Below are 21,705 nucleotides of genomic sequence, written 5' to 3'. Positions count from 1 at the left end.
ACACGCGCTCCGGAAAGACTACGAACGTGACGCGTACAGAGCCGGATGTGACGAGTAATGTCAACATGGCTGGCTGCAGCTCAACAAGCAAGCCAGGAACGCAGAATTCTTCACTGAGCATGGAGCAGATCTCTGCTCTCACTGACCTGCGGGAGCTGGAGGAGACCTACAGCAGGCTGTGTGCAGAGGAGGTGACTGGGGCGATGGCTGCGGGGGTGACAGGGGTGATGACAGCGACGATGGGGTGATGCGGGGATGACAGCGCCAGGAAGACGTGAGCGATAACAGAAGCATGACGGTGGGGCTGATGGAGTGATGGCAGGGACAAGGAGGGAGATGACAGGACCACGATGGCAGGGGTAATAGCCTGATGATAGCTACATGAGAGTAGGGGTGACAGAGAGAGTATTTGGGCATCAGTGAAGGTAAGTGGCAGGTTAGTAGGAGAACTGGGTAAAAGTAAGCAGCAGGGAAACGATAATAGAAGGGATAAGGCAGCTCTGATGGGCGGTGGATCTCCATTGTGTCCGTTTCAGGCGCTGATTGTAACTGGGCCAAGTGTTTTTTATCTGCTGGGATTTTTTATTTATTTATTTATTTACAGAAGGAGGTGGAAGTGGAGCTGGAGGCGCTGCTTGGACAGAGGACTGTGGTGGAGAACAAGATGCTGGCCTTACAGCGCATGGGGTCGGGAATCAAATCTTTATTATCTACGTCTCGGGCAAACTATTCATCTCAGAACAATTGCAGAGCCCAGTCATTATCAGTGTCACCTCTGCTGAACATGACATCACCTGAAGACAGGAATTGTGCATAAAAGGTTAATCTGGTGCATGGTTTAGAAAGTGGCCTTATCACCATAGCAACTAATGTGACACAATGTTCAAAAAAGCAGAACTGCTCCATTCATTGCTGTGGTGATGAGGGCACATTGCACCAGAATTATTTCGTTGTTTTTTTGTACTCCTACCCCCTGTATGTTTTCATAGCGTATAAAAGAGTTACATTAATATGATGTGTCGTTTTATTGGAGACTGCCCTTTGCGGATTTATGTTTTTTGACTGTATGGAGGTAGGGTACGACACGTAAATCACAGCCTATGGTGACAGCAGCAGAGGATAGTCTAGTGGTATAGTATATTAAATGCCATCAACAGCCTGGGATATCCTCCCATCTATTATACATCAGACATTCAACAATGGTCATTATATGGCATTTTGTAATCACACGATGTGGCTCTGCCACCTGACCATTTCTTTTTTCTCCCAGTCCGAACCTGCAGTTGATTGAAGGGGACGCGGAGCAGCTGTCAGGGATGATCTCGTTCACGTGTAACCTTGCAGAGAATGTCAGCAGCAAAGTCAGGCAACTAGACCTTGCCAAGGTACTCCCAGCCCTGAGGTCATGATGCCTGTACCATCCTCTATTCTGTTCTGCGCAGGAGCATGCAGGCACTGGCCAGCGAAACTGGATTTTTTAAGATGGATCTTCTCTGAGATGTCCTGTTTTACAGAGTCGGCTCTATCAGGCCATCCAGCGAGCAGATGACATCCTGGACCTGAAATTCTGCATGGATGGGGTGCAAACGTCACTGAGGAACGAGGAATATGAACAGGCTGCAGCCCACATACACAGATACCTGTGCCTGGATAAGTCGGTCATCGAGCTGAGCAGGCAGGGGAAGGAGGGTACGTTGGTAGAAGGGCGCATTGGAAACTGTAGAAGGGGTTATTGGGGTAATCGCTGTGCATTGTTTGGTGTTACAGGAGACAGAAGGGGCCATCATGCCAAGATTCTCATGTCATAAGCTTTAACAATTGTAGTACAGAGGGAGATAAGGGACACAAGCCAAATGCTGCCACATCAAGCTGCAGGGTGGCACCAGCTCAAACAGTAAATGAGCGGCCATGGCAGTCAAATGTTGTGCCAGGGGACAGTCAATAGAATCTGAATACAGTGGCCCTATGATGGCCTTATCTTATATTTCCCAACGACTAAAATGCAGACAAGTGAAAGATCAGCCGAACACAATGTGTAATCCAGGAACAAAATGCAGTTTGGTCTGCACACAGTGTAACAGATGGCCTCCAGGCTCATGTTTATTTAAAAGGAATCAGGCATCCCGAGACTTTAAAAGTAACCAATGCTTATCGAGACATTTTATTCTAGCACATTGCCTCCAGTGCAGTTGGTGAAAAGACCACAGTTGGAGACAGAATTGTTATATAGATGGTATTGTCACCCTAGCCCCACGTAGCAGTGCGCCGTATGCAGCTCAGCCTGTCTGTTTTATTGCGTTCCAGGCAGTATGATTGATGCCAACCTGCAGCATCTTCAGGAAGCTGAGCAGCACCTCAAAGTGCTTGTGAGTGAAAAGTTTGATGCGGCCACAAGAGCTGGAGACCTGCATCAGGTGGAAAGGTTTTTCAAGATCTTTCCTCTGCTGGGACTGCACGAGGAGGGGATTAGCAGGTTTTCGGAATACCTCTGTAGGCAGGTAACTGGCTCCAGGGGTCCACAGAACAGGGCTCAGTGGTTTACTTCTATGATGACTGAAAGCAGTTGGTGGTTAGCGATTTGCAGTTATGGGGACATGGAACAGTAAGGGGGCCACGCAATCCTTTGCTGTTATAATAACATCAAACAGTTGGGGGGGGCAGTGATTTGTCGTTATAATGACATGGAGCACTGGGGGCGCTGTGATTTACTGTTGTGATGACATGGAGCAGTAGAGGAGGTGACTTGCCCCTGTACTTACTATTGGCAGCGGGCAGCAGCTCGGCTGTACTATTTGCACATGTGTGATTTCTGTCTGCAGGTCGCTAAAAAAGCTGAAGAGAATCTCCAGTTGGCGCTGGTGTCAGACAGCAGCGAGCGCCGAGCGACTCTACTTTTTGCAGATACTCTGACTTTGCTGTTTGAAGGTAACACATTTAATAACGAGATACGTGTTTAAGAGATACACATGCAGGCTTTGTGAGAGAAATAGTGTATACGTTCAGCTCTGAAAACAATCACACAGGGTGCCGGTTTGATGAATGTGGCTGCATGAGCGAGGGGTTGTGTTTTACGTGGATTATCTGGAAAGCTGTTATGAGATGATATTGGGGCGAGATGTAGTCGGGAGTCACTGGCCTTGTGTTTCCCTGGCAGGGATTGCTCGTATAGTGGAGACACACCAGCCAGTTCTGGAGACCTACTATGGACCGGGCAAGCTTTACATTCTCCTAAAACACCTGCAAGCCGAATGCGACCGCCAAGTGGAAAAAGTGGTGGACAAGTTTCTGCAGCAAAGGGACTATCACAGAAAGGTGAGGGTTCTAGTAACAGAAAATCACAGGCTAGCAGGAGCTAGAATTAAACGTGAGGATCTGAGTAACAGAAAAGCACGCGTTATCAGGACTTACAATTAAAGTAACAGAAAAGCACGCGTTATCAGGACTTACAATTAAAGTAACAGAGAACCTCGCGTTATCAGGACTTACAATTAAAGGGGAGATCCGAGTAAAAGAGAACCTCGCGTTATCAGGACTTACAATTAAAGTAACAGAAAAGCACGCGTTATCAGGACTTACAATTAAAGGGGAGATCCGAGTAAAAGAGAACCTCGCGTTATCAGGACTTACAATTAAAGTAACAGAAAAGCACGCGTTATCAGGACTTACAATTAAAGGGGAGATCCGAGTTTTAGAGAACCATGCAGTATCAGGAGTTGGGATTAAACGGCGAGGGTCCAGAGTAACAGAAAAGCACACGCTAGCAGGAGCTGGAATTCAAAGAAACACATTGAAGTAAAATTGTATAAATTGGCTGAATATAACTTGTAACCGAGGCTGGTCTTAACCTGACGTGTCCCAGTTGATTGCGAGACAATAAATGTTTGTAAAATGACAGCACAGTTAATAATCTCTTTCTTTCTAGTTTCAACAGGTTCAGAACAGCATGATGAGAGCCTCGTCTATGGAGAGGATTGAGCCGCGGTGAGTCTGCCCCTGGAAGCGGTCAGTGGCTAGGATTCTATGTTCTTGTGGCATCTCAAAATTAAAAGGCAGGCTTACAGAAAATGAGTTGTGCATTTTGAGAGAAATTCCAGTCGTCATGGTTAGTGACTTGCCCCCTGTCCTGCTGTGGCTCAAAGTGCGTACCAAAGTCACCATGGTGGTTACGTGAGCCCACAGCATTTCTTACACTTGCCTTAAACTGTTTTCACATTCTTTCCTTTTTAGCTGTAATAAGCTATTATACAGTTAGTTATACTATTAGTTTGCTTTTTTGTGGGTTTAGGGATCTGGACCCGATCCTGGCTGAGGTGACCCTGATGAGTGCCCGCACGGAGTTGTACCTGCGCTTTATCAAGCGGCGAGTGTCATCAGACTTTGAGGTTGGGGACGCGATGGCTTCAGAGGGGGTAAAGCAAGGTAGTTATCCGTATGAATGCTGACCTTTACACACTGGTTTGTGTGAGGCAATAAGCGTGCAGTGTGAAGGCAGGTACTGTTTTCTTTTCTTTTTTTTGAGGGTTAAGGACTAATCTTTCTCACCTTCTCTGTGTCTAGAGCACCAGCAGAGTCTGGACAAGCTGCTGCGCCACTGTCTGCTACGCTGCTCCATGCAAGAACTCATTGGCTACTATATAACAATGGAGGAGTTCTACATGCGAGAGAGTGTCAACAAGGTAATGGATAGTCTCCGATGTACCTTGTTGTTGTGTGACTTTTGTCAGGACCTTGGTGTGCGTTAAAAGACCATCTTCTGCAGGCTGTGGCCATGGACTCGTGTGAGCAAGGTCAGCTAATCTCCAGTATGGTGGATGATGTCTTCTATATTGTAAAGAAATGCGTTGGCCGCGCTCTGTCCAGCTCCAGTATCGACTGTCTCTGTGCCATGATAAACCTTGCAACAACCATGCTAGAGTCCGACTTCAGGTGCGTGTCTTCTGATCCACATAACAACAGATGGCTGACAGTGAGCTTATCACTTAACCTCTCTATAGCTAGAGCCCTCATCAGCCCTCGTCACGGTTTATCCCAAATACAACAGGGGTCTGCATATGACCGCACTTTGTGATAGCGGCACTGCTACTTTTAATAGCTATTACTGGTGATTTTGTGTCAGCTGCAACACAGATATTTGTGTGGCGATTTCAAAGGCTGGGATAACCTTTTAACAAGGCCCTAAATACATGTATTCCAGAGGAGTTATAGGAAACATTTGGGCTGCTGGCACTCCCTATGTTGCTGCTTATTTGTTGTATAACAATCTGGATTGTGAGACTTGTAGCCAGTTTCTTAGGTTTGTGTAGTAACAGGCGGATTGCGGGGCTTGTTGCGGATTGCTAGCTGGTGGTGTATGGAGGTTCTGTGGGGCTTGCTCACTAGGTGTTTGACCGTTACAGGGAAGTTCTGTGTAACAAGCTGAGGATGGGCTTTCCTGCTACTACGTTCCAGGACATCCAGCGTGGAGTGACCAGTGCCGTGAACCTGATCCAGCAGGGCAAATTTGACAGCAAAGGAATTGAAACCAATGATGAAGCCAAGATGTCCTTCCTGGTGAGAAAGCAGGATGGGCATGACACACAGCCTCTCATCTCTGTTATCAAAAACCGAGAGGTACACGATATGACCAGGAGTATGTGGTCCTCCCTCCTCATTAGCAATGGGCGCAGCTGAAACCTCTAAACTCAGTAGTTCAGGGGGTTCAGCTGCACCCATTGCTAATAGGTGTATAAAAAAAGGCATCCATTGACAGGATGAGTTGTACCCAAGAGCTCGGTGACTTTAAGCAAGGCCTGGGATGCCACCTTTGTCACAAGCCCGATGTGCCCTGGTCCGCTTTAAGTGCTGTTTGTGTGAAGTGGAAGCCCAGGAAGGTGTAACAGCAGCTCAGCCATGAGGCGGCAGAACTCGCACACTTACCAAGCGGGTCCACCCGCTCATAGAGAGTTAAATCTCCTCTCCTCTATAGCACTGCTCACTTCAGCTCCAAACCGCCTCTGGAAGTAACACCAGCACAAACAACGAGCATCGGGAGCTTCGTGCAATGGGTTTCTATGTCCGAAATGTTGCACAATGCTAAGCGTCGGCTAGAGTGGTGTAAAGCCACCTCTGCTGGGCTTTGAAGCAGTGGATACGTGTTCCCTGGACCGATGAATCACACTTCAGTAGCTGGAAGCCTGGATAGATGCACATTCCCACTCCAAAATCTTACGGCAAGCCTTCCCAGTGGGGTGGAGGGGCCATTGTCATATTACTGCCCGTGGTTGTGGAATGGGATTTCCCACACGCTTACATGTTGATGGGCGGATGTCCACATACTATCGGTCATATAGTGTACATCACAAGCGGTCCAATATTTGTAAGCCGGAAGCATCCCATTGGAGTGTATCGTGGTATCTCCAGCTGCTCCTGTAGCACATGTCCATGGAAGCTTTGCACACGTTATAAAGAACATTAACCCCTCCACACACACACACACACACACAGCCCTATTTTGTTGCATTGTAATTAGAATGGATTTGTTGGGGGTTTCTATCATTTGATGTACACCACACACCAACCACTTTGAACATGCAAAATATTTTTTATTGTAAAACAAACATACTTTGTAAAGCCATTTGCAGGAAGTACAGCGGTAAGTCTCTTGGGGTATCTCCTGAAGCTCAGCACATGTAGCCACTGGGACTTCTGCCCATTCTTCAAGGCAAAACTGCTTCAGATCTTCCAAGTTGGGTGGATTCTGCCGATGTTCAGCAAACCTTAAGTCATACCACAGATTCTCAATCGGATCGAGGCCCGGGCTCAGACTAGGCCGTTCCCAGACATTTAAATGTTTCCCCTTTAACATTATCCTCAAGGACATTGACCCTCCGTCCCCGTCTCAAATCTATGGGAGACTGAAACTGGTTTCCCTCAAGAGTCACCCACATGCCTGCAAACCGGTTTGCTTGGTTTCCTTTCTTTAAGCAATGGGTTTGTTTTCTGGCCACTCTTCCATAAAGCCCAGCTCTGTGGAGTGTGCGGCTTGAGGTGGTCCTACAGACAGATCCCCCTTCAGTTATGTTTGGACTCTTTGTTGCCTCTCTGATCAATGCCCTCCTTGCCTGATCAGCGAGTTTGAGTGGGCATCCCCCACTGGGCAGGCTTGTTGAAGTGCCATATTCTCTCCTATATCTCTTAGTAATGGATTTTATGGTCCAAAGTTTCAGATATTTGCTTATAACCCATCCCTGACCTGTTTGGAGAGCTCCTTGGTCTTCATGATGGTGCTGCTTGCTTGCTTGCTTGCTTGCTTGCTTGCTTGCTTGCTTGCTTGCTTGCAGGGGCCCCTGCTCAGTGGTGTTGCAAACTCTGGGGCCTTTCAAAACAGGTGTATATATACTCAGATCATGTGACCAATCATGTGACACTTAGATTGCACACAGGTGGACTTCTGAAGGCAAATGATTGCACAAGATCCTATTCAGGGGCTTGATAGAAAAGGGGTTAATACATACTATATTCATGCACTGCTTTTAGAATGAATTCTTCATTTCATTTTCACTAATGTGTCCCTTACATGAAATCCAAATAAAGATCCATGGAAATTCCAGGTTGTAATGCAAGAAAATAGGAAAAATGCCGGGGGGGGGGCTGTATAATGGTGTCTTGTATGAACCTTTATGCGAGGCGCTTCGGGAGAAGATGATATTTCTACCCCATCATAAATATGAATGCTGACTTCCTTTTTTGACCCGGTCTCTGCGGCAGACAGCTGCTTATCCATTCTCCAGGGTGCCGATGCAGAACCTGTATTCTATATTATTGAGTAACGTGTTCTTCGCTGCGCTATACACACGCAAGACTTAATCATATTGGTTAACAACTCCCTAGAGCTCCGACGATGTAATAAGTTCTAGCATCTGATGTAAAAAGTGAGATTTTATTCACAAATCCGGTTGAAGTGGCCATCGAGTTGATCTGTGGAGTTTATTTGACGTGATCGGGAGAGATGATGCGTGCGCTATGTGTAATCTCTTCTTCCATGGACTTTAGGTCTCTCTGAACAACGTGGAGGTTTGCAGTGAGAATATCATGACGCTGAAGAAGAATCTAGAGGTAAGAGGAGTGATGTCAAACGCCGCTGTACAGACATATAAACACTAATGAATAGATCTTTACGACAGACCATACCTCTGCTCGTAGAAGGCTTATTGAAAGGGCAGTCTGGACATGGAACTGCATCTGGGAAGTAAGGTTTGGGAATAGATTCATTATCTGTAACCCTCGCTTCTATAATAACGTCATTAGTTAATGCAGCTTTCTAGTGTTGTTAGTTTGACCCACTTACACCATTTTGCTAGAAGCCATGTTTGTAGTCACTGTGTAACTGATGGCCCCCGCTGTTCTGTTCACAGAATGATTGCCACAAGTTGTTCAGTCAAGATCTTGGTGGAGAACAAGCGAAGGGCAAGATTGACAGCTGCCTTGCTGACATGGCGTCCGTGTCCAACAAGTTTAAAGACCTCCTGCAGGTAAGGCTTTCTCCCCTACCGTCTGTCAGTGGATGGAAGGAGCTTGTGATCCATTGCCGTGTCTCTCATCTGTGACAGGAAGGTCTTGGGGAGCTAAACAACACCGCCGTTAAGCCACAAGTCAAGCCCTGGATTAACCTCTTCCTGTCTGTCTCACATAACATTGAGGAGGTAAGGCTGCCATGTCATTGGTTCTAAGCATGGTGATTACAGCTGTAAGGTCAGTGACTAAAATCCATTCCACCTCGCTGTCTGCGCTAGGAGGAGTTCAATGACTATGAAGCCAATGACCCTTGGGTGCAGCAGTTTATAACCAACATGGAAGAGCTTAAGGCTGAGTTTAAGGCAAGTACAGACTGCGTCGTAAGACGGTTGCAGACTGTTTCACTGTAGAGCAGGCCTGTAAGTGACTGCTGCTCTTCCTGATGTCTCTACAGGCAGGCCTGTCCCCAGTTATCTATGAGAACCTCACTAGTCTGCTGACCAGCCTCATTGCCACAGAGCTGGAGAAAGTGGTCTTAAAGTCAACGTTCAGCAGGGTAAGTGACCGGGCCGGTGGTAACTGGGCCATAAGTGTGCCTGCTTCAGTTATCCTTGATCAGTTTTTGATACAGAAGTACCCGTGTCTTACGGTGATCTTTCTCATTCTTAGCTGGGTGGGCTCCAGTTTGACAAGGAGCTGCGCTCACTTATTGCTTACCTTACCACGGTGACCACATGGACCATCAGGGACAAATTTGCCAGACTTTCTCAAATGGCAACTATTCTGAATCTGGAGCGGGTAAGAATGGGAGCGTATCAAGCCTTAGGGGCTGAATGCGTCTGTCATCGGCAGCTTCACTCTTTCTACTGTTTATGAACGGCGAGAACTATACTGATGTGTTAAGGGATTTAACGAGTATCAAAAGGGACTCGCTTCTCTCTGAAAGACGGAGACAGTAAGCACATGGTCCCCATGCTATTCCCAGACAAAAGTTATGTCTGAATTTACAGAGTAGGTGTTGATCTATGGAGTAGCCTTCCAGTAGAGGTGAGACGGGGGTAGAGAGACACTGTTAGTCATTATCTTTATTAACCCTTTTCTCTCTGCAGGTGACAGAAATCCTTGACTACTGGGGCCCTAACTCTGGGCCCCTGACATGGCGTCTGACTCCAGCTGAGGTCAGGCAAGTGCTGGCGTTACGGATAGACTTCCGTAGTGAAGATATTAAACGTTTGCGGCTGTAAGTCGGATTTTGGGAGGCCGCCGGGTACGTTAACTTATTCCATGGACTGTGGCCAGGCTGTGAGGTCGGTGTGCGACAGGGTCACGGCCTGGGACTCACGTTTACGTGGGCTTTGTACAGCGCTCTCAAAGATCTGTAAACTGTTCTAATTAAAGGCTTTATTGGAAGTCCCGTATTCTCACTGGCCGACCGCTGGGTGAAGAACGTGCCGATGGTGAGGGGAGGTCAGTTAACATATATAGCCAAGTACTTTTCTGTACAGACAGATCACCAACTCATGCAGCTCTCAGCCGAAAGGAAATGCATCATGGGAGATGTTTCACAACAGCCAGAGAGCTGCCTTGTGCCTGCTTCCCGCATCAATCAATTTCTATGATTATTATTGTGTGAGGAAGTAGTGTACCCCGTGCTCCCCTACTATACAACAATTCAAATAAAACCTTTTGCCTTCAAAATGTGTTTATTTGTCCAAATAATTACAAAATATACACACGATTGCAGCATACCCATCACCAGCATTCGGCTGATCTTTTTGCAGAGCCCCTGCACCGATCGTCAGCGACTTGTAGGGGGTCTCTTTATAGATGCGGTTGTTGTCGCACATTCCCATGTGCTTGGCTCTCTTCTTCCAGATGCACCGTAAAGCGCGCCGTGTCAAGCTGCACAGAATGCAGGCTGCATCTTTCCAGTCCCTGGAACACAGAGCGAGTTACCATTTGGCGTTTACGTGCTCAGCGATTCCATTCGTAACGCAACCCGGGAATGAAGCCCGTGCGTCCGCGGAGGCATCAGCCAGCTCCATCCCGGTTAAACCTAACGCCAAGTCAGCCACCTCTTTATTGAAGCCTAATGAACTATTATCTGTTCAATGACCGTAACGAAATAACGTCAACGTGTTCAGTATCCTATACAATCCTGTGCAATACAAGCAGCTCAGGGCGCCGGGAGCAGGTACTGATCGAGGTGGCACATCTCTGGGGATGGCACAGTTTATGCACCCAGATGGGGCAGAAGCGACCCCATCGCTTGTCATAGCGAGGAGGATTTTCTGGATCCTGCCATCAGAGATCACCTGCGCAGATGCAGATCCTGGCTTTTTAAAGAATACAGGATTTTACATATTAACGAAGTCACGCAGCACATGGGTTACATGTACGGAAAGAATCTCCTTCTGGCAATGGCTTTAATACGGGGGGGAACTTGCTACCTGTGTGTTCTCCAGCAGCCGCTGAAGGACGTCCTTCTGGTCTGGTTGCTTTGTGAGGATATAGAGGAAGCCTCCTCCTCCGGCCCCGGCGAGGCTCTGCCCGTACACGTAGGGCTCCAGAAGGTCCATTATCCTGCGTACCGCGAGAGGCTCACAGCCGGGCGCCATGACTTTCTTCTGCAGCCAGTACTGGTTCAGACAGCTTCCCAGCTGCAGCATGTCCCCTGAGAGGAGAGAGGCGCGTTAAATCTGCACTATTAAAGGAACAGACTGCCTACCAATAACTAGGACCAAACCCCCAGCTACAGACGTCTCGGGGGTCTACTAATCACTGCCGGTCACTGGAAACGCCCTCCCTTTACTACACCGGGACAATTCACGGTAAAACCCATTCCATCCCAACCCTGCTAATGAGAATGAACCCCAGGGGCCTCGGTCATGGCTGTAGGGGTCGCTCGTTCGCAGGGAGCCTCACCGGTCCGGAAGGCCTCCGCACACCGCTCGGCGTTGCTCACTAGCGAGTCTGCGTTCTGGACGATGGCCGGAAGGCGTGCGTACCAGTTGCGCAGCACATCCTAAAAGCAAAATAATCCTGGAATAAAAACGGTTGCCGGCAGAGACGTAGATGAGGCTTGAGGTGCAGGGAATGCATTACCGTGGGATCGGTCCCTGCAAAAACCCAGCAAGGGCAGACAGAACTGGACGAGGACATTACTCAAAACGCAATATGGAGGGGGCTCAGCTTTTTCCCATGTAGATGGACAGAAGCCCACAATGTGACCCATGGACAGGCACTGGAAAATTCTAACCCCTTCTCTGTATCAAGGAGATAGAGACCGCTGTGTCCTGCCCTGCTGCAAAATACCCCAAAGAAATAGCAGCATTCAGGACCATGAAAGCCACAGAAACTCTACGGTCTATAGTCTCTCTACTGCTACCCTACGACTCACCGCTGCTGCAGAACCTCTTAGGTAAGAAGACAAAAAAGCAGCCGCCAGAGCCCTGAGAGAGAAACCTATTATTCTTCATTCCTTTAAGCTCCGCTCCGGGACGTGCCGCTATGTATGACACAATCCCAGATGTACCTGCAGAAGGTTACGCGCCAGGCGTGTTTTCCCCGTGTACACCAGGAGAAGGTGTCTATTCAGAGTCTGCAGAAACCCATCAGGAAGGACGACCTCCTCTACCCGAACTCGCAGGGGCAGCTCAGGGGCCGAGCGGCCAATCTTCACTCCTGGAATCAGCCCTCCCACCTGGTCCTGCCAGCCGCCCCCTGCAGGCAGATGGAGGGAAACGCTGAAAGCTTTAGATTGTAAGCTCCGTGCCTTCCGTCCAATAATAACATGGGAAGTGCGTGTGCGGGATGGGGATTACACCATACACTTATTGCAGCATCGCCCTGGACACAAACGGACGCCCTGAGATCATCTGGACTTATCCTACATAACGGGCAAAAGCTGAAAAACGGACATTGCGTAAAGTGGGAAATCGCTGCGACAAAACAAGGGCCCCGCAAGTAAACGGTCATAAGAGACTAGAAGCGCGTATCTGCTCAGCGAGTTATTCCTCCCTCACCCCGCACTTACCCGTTGTCAGGACCTGCTCCAGGTACAGCACTGCATGGATCAGAGACTCTGCGTCTGCGGACCTGCCCGACGCCTCGTACAGCACAGCGATCACCGCTCCGGCCAGGATGCTGCTCGTACCTAACACGGTATGGAGAGGTGAGCCTTCAGTCTGTCGCCCCCCTCTACCATGTCCTGCTTCAGGTCAACGGGCCACAAGTTCTTATCTAGCTTCACGTTCTTGGTACTTCACGGACAAAGCTTACCTAAGCCAGACCCGTGAGGGAGGAAGGACCACGTGTGCAGCTCAAATCCTCCCCCATATCCACCCAGCAGCTGCTCCTGCAAGGATTTCTCTGACGTCAGGCTCACCGTCCCAGTGCAGATGAAGGCAGCTTTAAGCAGGGCTCCTGGTGAGAAATTAAAAAAGGAACCCATGAAATGCTCTAGAACCCAACAATGAGCTCTGTGTCCACCGGGAGCAGGCAGTACCTGGAGCCTGGGGCTGGTTGTAGTCCTGTAGGTCAGCGAGAGTCTGACACGTGAGCTGGGTGTGAAGCTGCGACCCTCTTGGACCACTGTCACTGCGCAAATGAATCTTAGCTTCAGGAATTCTCCTCGCCCGAGCGCCAATGGGCCGCTGACCATCCACCAGTACGGCCACGTTCACCACCGCTCCACCGTGCTCGTATGTTATCGGTGGGGTGTCACTCCAGCCTCCTACAGATTAACACAAAGTAAAGCGCAAGACGCAGATTCAATCTAAACGAACACACGCTACGGCTCGTACATTATAAGGAGGAGAAGTCTCCCCCGTACTGGATCTATGAGAAGCGCAAGAACGCGACGAGAGCCAGTCCACGCTCACCCGATATATCAATGCGAGCAGGGCACTCCGCGCACACCCACCGGCCCTGGGGCGGCAGAGCCTTCTGGCCGATACGAACAAACCGGAAAGAAGACATGACTGCTCGGCGGACCAAGATCTGCTCTGCTCCTTCGTAGTGTCGCGCAGCGCGAAGCAGATGGGCAGCTCTGGAACATAAAGGTTAGCGGGGTGTCAGACGTAGGAAGCAGAGACACAATGCTACCTCCCTGGCAGCCGCTCATCTCTGCTCCAACGGGCAGCCCCGTACAACTTACTACAGAGGAACAGAGCCATTGCCTCCTGTTGGCACGGATTTACCAGTTCAGTTGGCACGGATTTACCAGTTCCCTGCTTCCGACACAGATCTTTCACCAATAACACACCTGGAATAGGTTCTCGATCAGACGGTCCAGGCGCTTATTACCTGCTCAGCCACTTGTCACGCTCCGCCGCCATTTCTTTAACACCTTCGGCAATGTTTCCCTTCTCCAGAAGCTGATAGCCAGCAGTCCAGGCCTTGTTAGCAGCCGGTCCACTCCTCAATCCACCGTCGCCTCCCGCCATACACCCCAAGAGGTCAGCAATACAGGCAAATGCCCTGGCAGCGATTCCTGGGTCCTCTGCCATCACCGCCACTGTCAAGGGATGGAACCGTGCCGTCAACAGGACCCCCAATCAGCCAAGGACCCCCAATAGGTCTCCAAATATCACGGGCTCCTCATATCTGCCGATTAGAAGGGGGAGCCAGTGGTCCCTGATATCTCCACAGGTGTGTGGCAGGACTCTCAATACATCAGCGGGTAGTTAGTAACTATTGCAGCAGGAGGGTAGGTGTAACAGGGCAGGCATCCTCTTACCGTGATCTAGTGTGGTCAGTAGCAGCTCCTGGCTCCCCTCCTGGACAGCAGCCTGGATTATGGGCAGCAGACTCCTTTCCTCTCTTTCCAGCAAGACCCTTTGCAGTTTTGCCTGCGCTTGGCTGAAAAATACCTCCCGGCGATTACACAGAGCCCTCTCCTGATCACGGTGCTGCCATAACTGTTCCCACGACATGCGCCACGAAGTGCGCCAGCGCTTCAGACATCCTTCCATCTCTCTGCGCCCAGCCTCTGACCCCAAGAACCATAGCACATCTCCAATGCCAAGCGTGTCGGAAGGGTGAAGGACAGGAAAAAGGGGAGCACTTAATAAATTGTGTTCTTGAGAGGGAGTGCCAGAACCCCACAGGTCGTTTTCACTGTGATGAGAACATGGCGACACGTAAGACATAAACCACAGAATGCAGAGCGGCGGTTCTGAAGTAAATGTGCCCCCGTGTGATAATCAGGACACTCCAGATGAAGGCATGAGCAGTAATACTCTATACATTACACTATGCATACATTACAGGCTAAGAACGAATCGGATGGGTCTAGTGCTTTTATATCGGGCTTTCATGATACGTACCAGATCCCGGTTCGCTGGAAGAACGCATCCCACGGCAGGTTAAGGTACGTGGCAGAAGCGCTATTGGCTGGACTCTGCGGGATGGACAAACATTACACAGACTGGACAATGGAAGAGGGGTGCTGCGGGCAGGCGGAACTGTCCTTGGGTTCTGGGGGTATTGTTACTAACAAACACACTGACACCAGCATGTGGGGCATATTCACTTATCCGGGACCAGAGGAGGAATTGTAGCTCCCACGTGAAGAATCAATTATGCAGGTCCACATTACAGGAGACCCTCAGATCGCAAGGTACTCATCACGGCCCACGGACAGGGTTACCCTACCTGCAGTTGGTCGTCAGTGCCCAGCAGGGTGTACACTGTCAGCGAGAGCTTCTGAACACGTATAGGGTGTGCTTGCAGGATGACATTACTCAGCTGGGAGCCTCGCAGCGCACGCGCGCCTGCTTCATCGATAGCAGTGATCAGACATCCGCTGCCCACACGCAGAGGACCCTACAGCAGGCACGTGAAGAGGCAGAGCAGGTTAGGCTTTACATATAGCATTTATTGGTGGGCACCTTACCTGCGATGAGCTGAATACATACCAGAAGGTGGCAGTTTTGTATAACGCTCCCAGAGCTCACGGACACCTCTCCGCTCAGCCGGCTGTTAACCACGGAGCTTCCATCCTCTACCAGCAGGGGGTGCTGTACCGAGCACAGCATGAGACAGGTTACTCACTCAATCTGCCTCCCGTCCCCAATCCGCTAGGGGTAACACTAGAGCTCTGTGGCCACGTGAAGAGCGGTCATAGTACACGGTAATTCTGTCTTGTGTCTGCGCGGAGCCATCTTTACGATGTTAGAACCTACTCCCTCTGCATTATCCTATAGCCAATCCATCCAACTTCTCACCGTTGCAAAGGAATGCGCCATCTTGCTGCAGTGAGGGGGTCCACGTGACGCTGCCCTGATCAGATTTCCCATGTGCTCCTTGGGGTCCAGGGTCAGATACTCGTAACTCCCATCAGGTATATAGGCTGAGGAGACGGGATAAAGAGTTCACATGGGCAGAGCCGTAAGTGGCTCCCACGGGTACTAGAAGTACTTGGGTAAATTGAAAGAATGTTTGCTAATTATGTTTCCAGCGTATCTGATTATGAAGGCGTTAATTTATTTTGGCACATTTCATGTAAGTGCTGCAAACGGCTCGGACGGCTCATCTACTTTAATTAATTAACAGACACGAGCGTAAGAAGCAAACTGTACAGTCAGATTAGGCGCACCTTAGCTAAACTGTGCATGATTTGTGAGCGGTAGGTGGTTCGCTGCGTTGCATGAGTTTGGATCTTCTCTTACCTACACGTAGCGGGAGATCATGCAGTTCCCTCCAGAGGACAGAACGAGCGCTGCGGATCCGGCCGGCCTGCGCGTGGGACGTGCCCGTGGGTGTCCTTTCCATGAGATCGTCCTCCTTAACATCCTGGGCCATGCTCATAAGGACGTCCAGAAACAGGGACATCTGAGAGGCGCACATCAGCCAATCATTACACAGCCTCAGCGCTGACAATTACATGGCCCAGGGCCAGGTGGGCAGAAACATGCTAATGGTCTCCTCGCCTCCTGTTACACGACTGCATGGAGAGTATCTGTTTCATCTAAAAGCCTGCTCACCTAACTGCCCTGACCAGGCCCTCTGCACATGAACACTACAGGGCTAAGGGCTACCTGCTTACCTCTAGCGGTTCAGCCCCCGAGTCCAGGCCTTGGTAGGTGCAGCCGTCCAGAGGAGGCAAAGCGAGAGTGCTAAGAAAACGGTCTGAGGTCTCGGAGCAAAGGAAAACTATGCCAGAAACCTAAGACAGACAGAAAACCAGTGGCAGACTGACACAGCATGGGAGCCGGCAGACACACACGGCTGGGCGCTTGGCAGGGACATGGGCAGCCACAGGGTGGCAGGAAGCCTGGAGGATACGCTTCTCATGGGCACAATATTCTTACCAGAGGGACTCGTCCATCTCGCAGAACGCACTGCTGAATCCTCTCTTCAGAGCCACAATATATGATATCCCTCACCAGCCCCTGCAGGAAAGGCCACCATCTTACACTTCACGTCTACAGGAAAAAGTTAACTCGTCTCTTTACTAGTTCTGTCGTCCAACCTGTTCATCCATCATGTACACTCCATGGTTCTTTGCGTATTCTGGTGTCCCCGGCACGGAGATGACACAGGCTCCTCTGAAGTGCGTCCAATTTATTCCTAGGGAGCGTAAGAAACGTCCATTACTGCCCAGTGACTGTACAGCGTGGCTACCATACTGCACCTGGCCAGAAATAAGATACATGGAAAAACTAACATCGCTCGTGACATTGTGTAATGGGTTGTGTTTGGTGTACTACCTACCGTAAGCAGGGTCACTGGTTCAAACTACCGTGACTCCTTTATGTAAATGTACAGTTGTTATGTATGTGTACGTTTATAGTGTGGCTGTGTGTATGTATGCATATTTGTGCCACAATATAGTCGCTGTGCGTACATGTAAGGTTTTAGAGTGGGTGCATAAGAGTATATGCGAGTCAGAAGCAGGCAGGCAGGCAGGCACATTTCCATGGAGACAGACAAAGAGAATGTCCAGCTGTCCGGTGGCGTAAAGGTTAGATGAACCGCCTACCGTGCGCAGGTTGCTGGTTCAAATCTCTAAGATTCCACAAACCCATTTGAAGATTTTATTCTGCGGTGCGGTCTTGCTCTGCGATAACGTCATCTCCAGCGCGGCGCTGACCGGAAGATGCGCCATGAGAGTGTGAATATAAGATTTGAGCATCAAATGGCACAAATCTCTTTTGCCCCAGCAGCTGCATTGGCAGCCGTGGCCACACATAATTGGATGTCTGACCTCAAGACCAGCCACAGGGGACGTGGCCTACCAGGAAATCTCTCGGTATCTGGACAGTCCGGCTCCGATTCATAGTAAAAGCTTGCGCATGCAGTAACAGACTGGCCTGACCTAACCTCGGTCTACAGAGACAAATGAACATCAAACATCTTGGAGCCACTCTGGAGCTGGAAGGACATTACTCACGAGGGCTTGATGGCAAAGTGAGAACCATATCCGTGCTACAGATCCACACGCCGGGCGGGGAACCAGGACACAGCTGCAAGAAAAGGAGGATTTCCACAAAACTGCCACGGTGCGCAAAGCAGCCCAGCGACCAACAGAGCTGACAATCTGAGGTTTGGGACAAAGACAGAAAAATGCATCTTCCCAAAATGCCTGACTCCTAATCATCAATGTTTCTTCATGTCTAGTGTTTAGTTGGCGCGGATTACAGGCGGGCCTAACGTATTGTGTATCCTGTACACAGGGTGGTCCCAGCTGCCAGACCACTCTGCTTACTATGGACTGGGTTCCCGGTCCTGTCTCTTCCCATTCTTCACCAATTCTGTGACCTTACTGTGTTGTTATCTCTGCCCCGTGTATGTGCTTTCACTGCATGTCACCATTTAGAATGTCTTCACGTAATGTGCGCTCACTTGCTGTCTCAGTGTGTTCAGCAGACTGTCCAGGTTGCAGGTCAGGGACTCCACCGGTGCCAGGGGGTCCTCTACGGGCAGGACAGTGAAACCACGGCCACAGTCATCAAACAGGAAGTCTCTCCCCTGCAGCAGAAGCCAACAAGCTATGACGGCTCTCGTCCAATCACAAGTGCTCAGGCCTTATGTTGGCCACGTAACGTACTGGTCATCTTACTGGCCTTGGTAATTTCCAGCATTCGTCCACTTACCATGTGCACAATGAGAAGCCGCGCGTCCTTCAGCACATCGGCAGACACCACCTGCAGTGAAACAGCCAAGCAAACCTCAGCAGAAGTGTCCAACGACCAAAGTTTGTCATTGTCGTGCACTGAAACAAACACTTGGGGATCGATTGAGAGAGGGCGACCGCATAGAGCAAGCAGGGGACAGAGAGGCTACTACGAGGGGGCAGGAGACAGGGAGGCTGTAAGACACTGTAAGACTCTCTGATTACGTACTGTGTACCCAGCCCGGGCACTCAGATGTTCTGCTGCCACCAGCAATGCATTAAGAGTTGCTCCTCCACTTCCCACGTGTGCCTGAGGGTCTTCCACAGTCAGTAGGATGGTGTCAGGGGGCAGATGACCACGCTTCTTCCTTACCTCCAATTCTATAAGCACACATGGCACATACAGGGGTAAAGAGATTTACCGTGTTTTTGGCATCTTGTGATACACTCGTACTCACCTCTCTGGAGGGCATGGACACTGTCCTTGTACTGACAGGTCAGAACCACCAAGGTCCAATCCGCCTCATCAGAACCCACCATGACCAGCAGATTCTGCAGGATCCTGTGCAGAGAGGGGGGATGCAAGGTGTTGGAAAGTCACAGAAGAGCTGTGTGCACACCACAGAGACAGCCATTAGTACTCTTATGCATAACCACAGGTTAACACATGGGCTGGGGCAGATGGTCCAGGTACATCATGTAAACCTATCAAAACAGAGACTACTGAATACCAGTTGGGTTAAGGCAGCTGGTAATAACTCCTGCATATCTGCCCTTCAGACCCTCTTTGTGCTGCCCCACACCCCCTCTCCCTGCTGCCCCATAGATCTTCCTCCATCTCCTCTCCCTGCTGCCCCATAGATCTTCCTCCATCTCCTCTCCCTGCTGCCCCATAGATCTGCCCCAACCCCTCTGCCTGCTGTCACATAGATCTGTCCCATATCCCCATAGATCTGCCCCAACCCCTCTGCCTGCTGTCACATAGATCTGTCCCATATCCCCATAGATCTGCCCCCAACCCCTCTCCCTGCTGCCCTACATCCTGTTCACCAGGAAGTACAGGGCAGGTAAAGCGATCAGAGTGCAGCCTGAACCCCATAACACTGTGCAGGGTGACATCACACCCCAGGCTGCCCCCAACAGACAGCTGCCACCCTAATGACTACCGAGCAACCCCAGAGCCCCCACAATCACCTCTCCAGTTAGTGTCACAAGTAAAGGGTGGGAGGGAGAGAAGATCAAGTGACCGCCCAGAGCATTCTGGGAGTTGTAGTTAAGCTCCAAGCACTGAACTTGGCGAATGTTATGGGGAGCCATAAACTAAATATTCTAAACCTGCTCTGTACTGCAACCCCTATCACTTTCAGGCAGTTAATCGTTATCCATTTTAAGAAGAGATTTCTATTGGCCCAATAAAATGTGTCCCCATCTACTGGGGGGTGATAACACTCTTACATCTGGGGGTGATAACAGTTATACATCTGGGGGGTGATAAGAGCCATACATCTGGGGGGTGATAACAGCCATACATCTGGGGGGTGATAACAGCCATACATCTGGGGGGTGAGGACAGCCATACATCGGGGAGGGGGGGTGATAGCGCCCATACATCTGGGGGTGATGACAGCCATACATCGGGGAAGGGGGTAACAGCCATACATCTGGGGCTCAGTCTGCCTATATGTAGGGAAAGAAATGCCCTTCTGTATACCACATGCAGGGCTATTGGGCACTTGGCTCTATCTCATAGGGCAGTGATTTAAAGCTCCCAGCTAACTAGTTGCCCCAAAAACTCAAAATCAGCTGCCAAGATCCCCTCTGTTCCTCTGCCCAGCAGGAGGTAGTGATGGCATCATAGTGTAACAGGGCTGCTTTAGGCCTATAGAGGAAGTAGACATTGTGTCAGCTCAGTGCCCCAGACTGTGTGCGCTGAAACAGAGATGTCACAAGGCGCCATGTACCAAGATGCCCGGCTCCAGCCTGATGACAGTCGGGGGCAATAAAAGCAGAACTGGGACACAGGACGTTAGGGATTTTATTCATCATAAGTGATTCTGATTCAAAATTTAATGTGGTCTTATCACCATGGCAACCACTGAACTGGTCCTACTAGAAGGTACATTTCTATGGTTGCTACGGTGGTAAGACTACTTTTCCAACTTGCACCAGAATGACAGATAATCTCCGCCGATGAATGTTTCGGCGTGGAATGTAGAGTGAATGAGGGCCTGTACGCCAAGCAGGGAAATACCCCCAATGCGCCTCTGATGCCACAGACACAGCCCGGGTCCCGTTATACCACCAGCCGCTCGACTCGAGGACTTCTGGGACGTGTAGTTTTTACCGGTGCACAGTCAGGCGCAACTCCCTGATACCGCACTCCGTGGACTCCAAACCCCAGTATGCCCTGCGCACAGTCTAGCCTCTGTCTAGCCTTTTTGTATCATGGGAGTTGTAGTTGACAAGCAGCAGCAGCGCCGCCTGGTGAGGCCACTACAGGCTGCAGAGAGAACTACATTACCCAGAACCCCCTGCGCTCCGCAGCCCACTGCTGTTTGAAATCTCTGATGTGCTGTTTCTAGGGGCTGGGCGAGGGGGTCCCCGGCATTGTATAGGGGAGGCTGGACGGAGACGGGTGGATTACACGGGACTTCGACAAAGGCCTGTCCCAGGTAAGCCTATCCCGTCATTTTATCCCTGCCATGGGCCCCCCCAACCTCCCAGCAGGGGGGGCGGCCCTGGCGGGGTGCCAATACGCTCCAGCTGAATGCATTTGTGCGGCGGGAGAAAGCTGCGCTGCACGGTCACTGGCCTTCCATTTATACCGCATTTCCAATCCGTTCTATGATAATGTGCGTCCCTCCCCTCACTGCCTCCAGTGCATGCAGCATCCCCCCTCACTGCCTCCAGTGCATGCAGCATCCCCCCTCACTGCCTCCAGTGCATGCAGCATCCTCCCTCACTGCCTCCAGTGCATGCAGCATCCCTCACCACCTCCAGTGCATGCAGCATCCCTCACCACCTCCAGTACATGTAGCATCCCTCCCCTCACCGCCTCCAGTGCATGCAGCATCCCTCACCACCTCCAGTGC

At 50.2% G+C, this 21,705-nt stretch overlaps 2 protein-coding genes across 3 annotated transcripts; one reads left to right on the top strand and one right to left on the bottom strand.

Annotated features, from left to right (window-relative positions):
* Positions 1-36: 36 nt before the first annotated feature.
* On the top strand, positions 37-10,191 carry COG4 (component of oligomeric golgi complex 4). 2 transcript variants are annotated; one of them, XM_053448605.1, is made up of 19 exons: positions 37-191; positions 605-687; positions 1,271-1,385; positions 1,515-1,689; positions 2,305-2,498; positions 2,820-2,925; positions 3,155-3,312; positions 3,923-3,981; positions 4,286-4,419; positions 4,558-4,676; positions 4,760-4,926; positions 5,397-5,550; positions 8,032-8,094; positions 8,394-8,510; positions 8,589-8,681; positions 8,772-8,859; positions 8,952-9,049; positions 9,163-9,291; positions 9,603-10,191. In XM_053448605.1, the coding sequence occupies exons 1-19, from the start codon at positions 66-68 to the stop codon at positions 9,735-9,737; spliced, it is 2,313 nt and encodes a 770-aa protein (XP_053304580.1). In that variant the 5' UTR covers positions 37-65; the 3' UTR covers positions 9,738-10,191. The 2 variants fall into 2 exon arrangements, with proteins under 2 accessions (XP_053304580.1, XP_053304581.1); XM_053448606.1 differs by lacking the exon at positions 9,603-10,191 and adding an exon at positions 9,398-9,486 and having other exon boundaries at positions 9,163-9,330.
* FCSK (fucose kinase) lies at positions 10,178-19,932 on the bottom strand. The gene is made up of 24 exons (XM_053448607.1): positions 19,808-19,932; positions 19,072-19,165; positions 18,843-18,994; positions 18,594-18,644; positions 18,343-18,468; positions 17,891-17,963; positions 16,970-17,067; positions 16,809-16,889; positions 16,544-16,663; positions 16,167-16,329; positions 15,723-15,847; positions 15,414-15,515; positions 15,151-15,321; positions 14,823-14,896; positions 14,234-14,613; positions 13,801-14,011; positions 13,377-13,543; positions 13,001-13,228; positions 12,775-12,918; positions 12,530-12,649; positions 12,029-12,216; positions 11,419-11,518; positions 10,944-11,167; positions 10,178-10,428 (listed from the first exon to the last, which is right to left on the bottom strand). The coding sequence occupies exons 1-24, from the start codon at positions 19,928-19,930 to the stop codon at positions 10,315-10,317; spliced, it is 3,429 nt and encodes a 1,142-aa protein (XP_053304582.1). The 5' UTR covers positions 19,931-19,932; the 3' UTR covers positions 10,178-10,314.
* Between the last annotated feature and the right edge of the window lie 1,773 nt (positions 19,933-21,705).

This window comes from Spea bombifrons, chromosome 10 (genome assembly GCF_027358695.1).
Source record: "Spea bombifrons isolate aSpeBom1 chromosome 10, aSpeBom1.2.pri, whole genome shotgun sequence".
NCBI lineage: Eukaryota > Metazoa > Chordata > Amphibia > Anura > Pelobatidae > Spea > Spea bombifrons.
This window is presented reverse-complemented; position numbering and strand designations above follow the sequence as displayed.

Bases quoted from the DNA above. Each gene is read 5' to 3' on its own strand.
- COG4 (XM_053448605.1), top strand. From the start codon at position 66: ATGGCTGGCTGCAGCTCAACAAGCAAGCCAGGAACGCAGAATTCTTCA. The intron at 2,926-3,154 runs GTAACACATTTA...TTTCCCTGGCAG, and splicing joins TCTGACTTTGCTGTTTGAAG to GGATTGCTCGTATAGTGGAG. The intron at 8,095-8,393 runs GTAAGAGGAGTG...TTCTGTTCACAG, and splicing joins CGCTGAAGAAGAATCTAGAG to AATGATTGCCACAAGTTGTT.
- FCSK (XM_053448607.1), bottom strand. From the start codon at position 19,930: ATGGCTCCCCATAACATTCGCCAAGTTCAGTGCTTGGAGCTTAACTAC. The intron at 19,166-19,807 runs GTGATTGTGGGG...AGGATCCTGCAG, and splicing joins TTGTGACACTAACTGGAGAG to AATCTGCTGGTCATGGTGGG. The intron at 14,897-15,150 runs GTAGGGTAACCC...TCCATCCCGCAG, and splicing joins GCACTGACGACCAACTGCAG to AGTCCAGCCAATAGCGCTTC.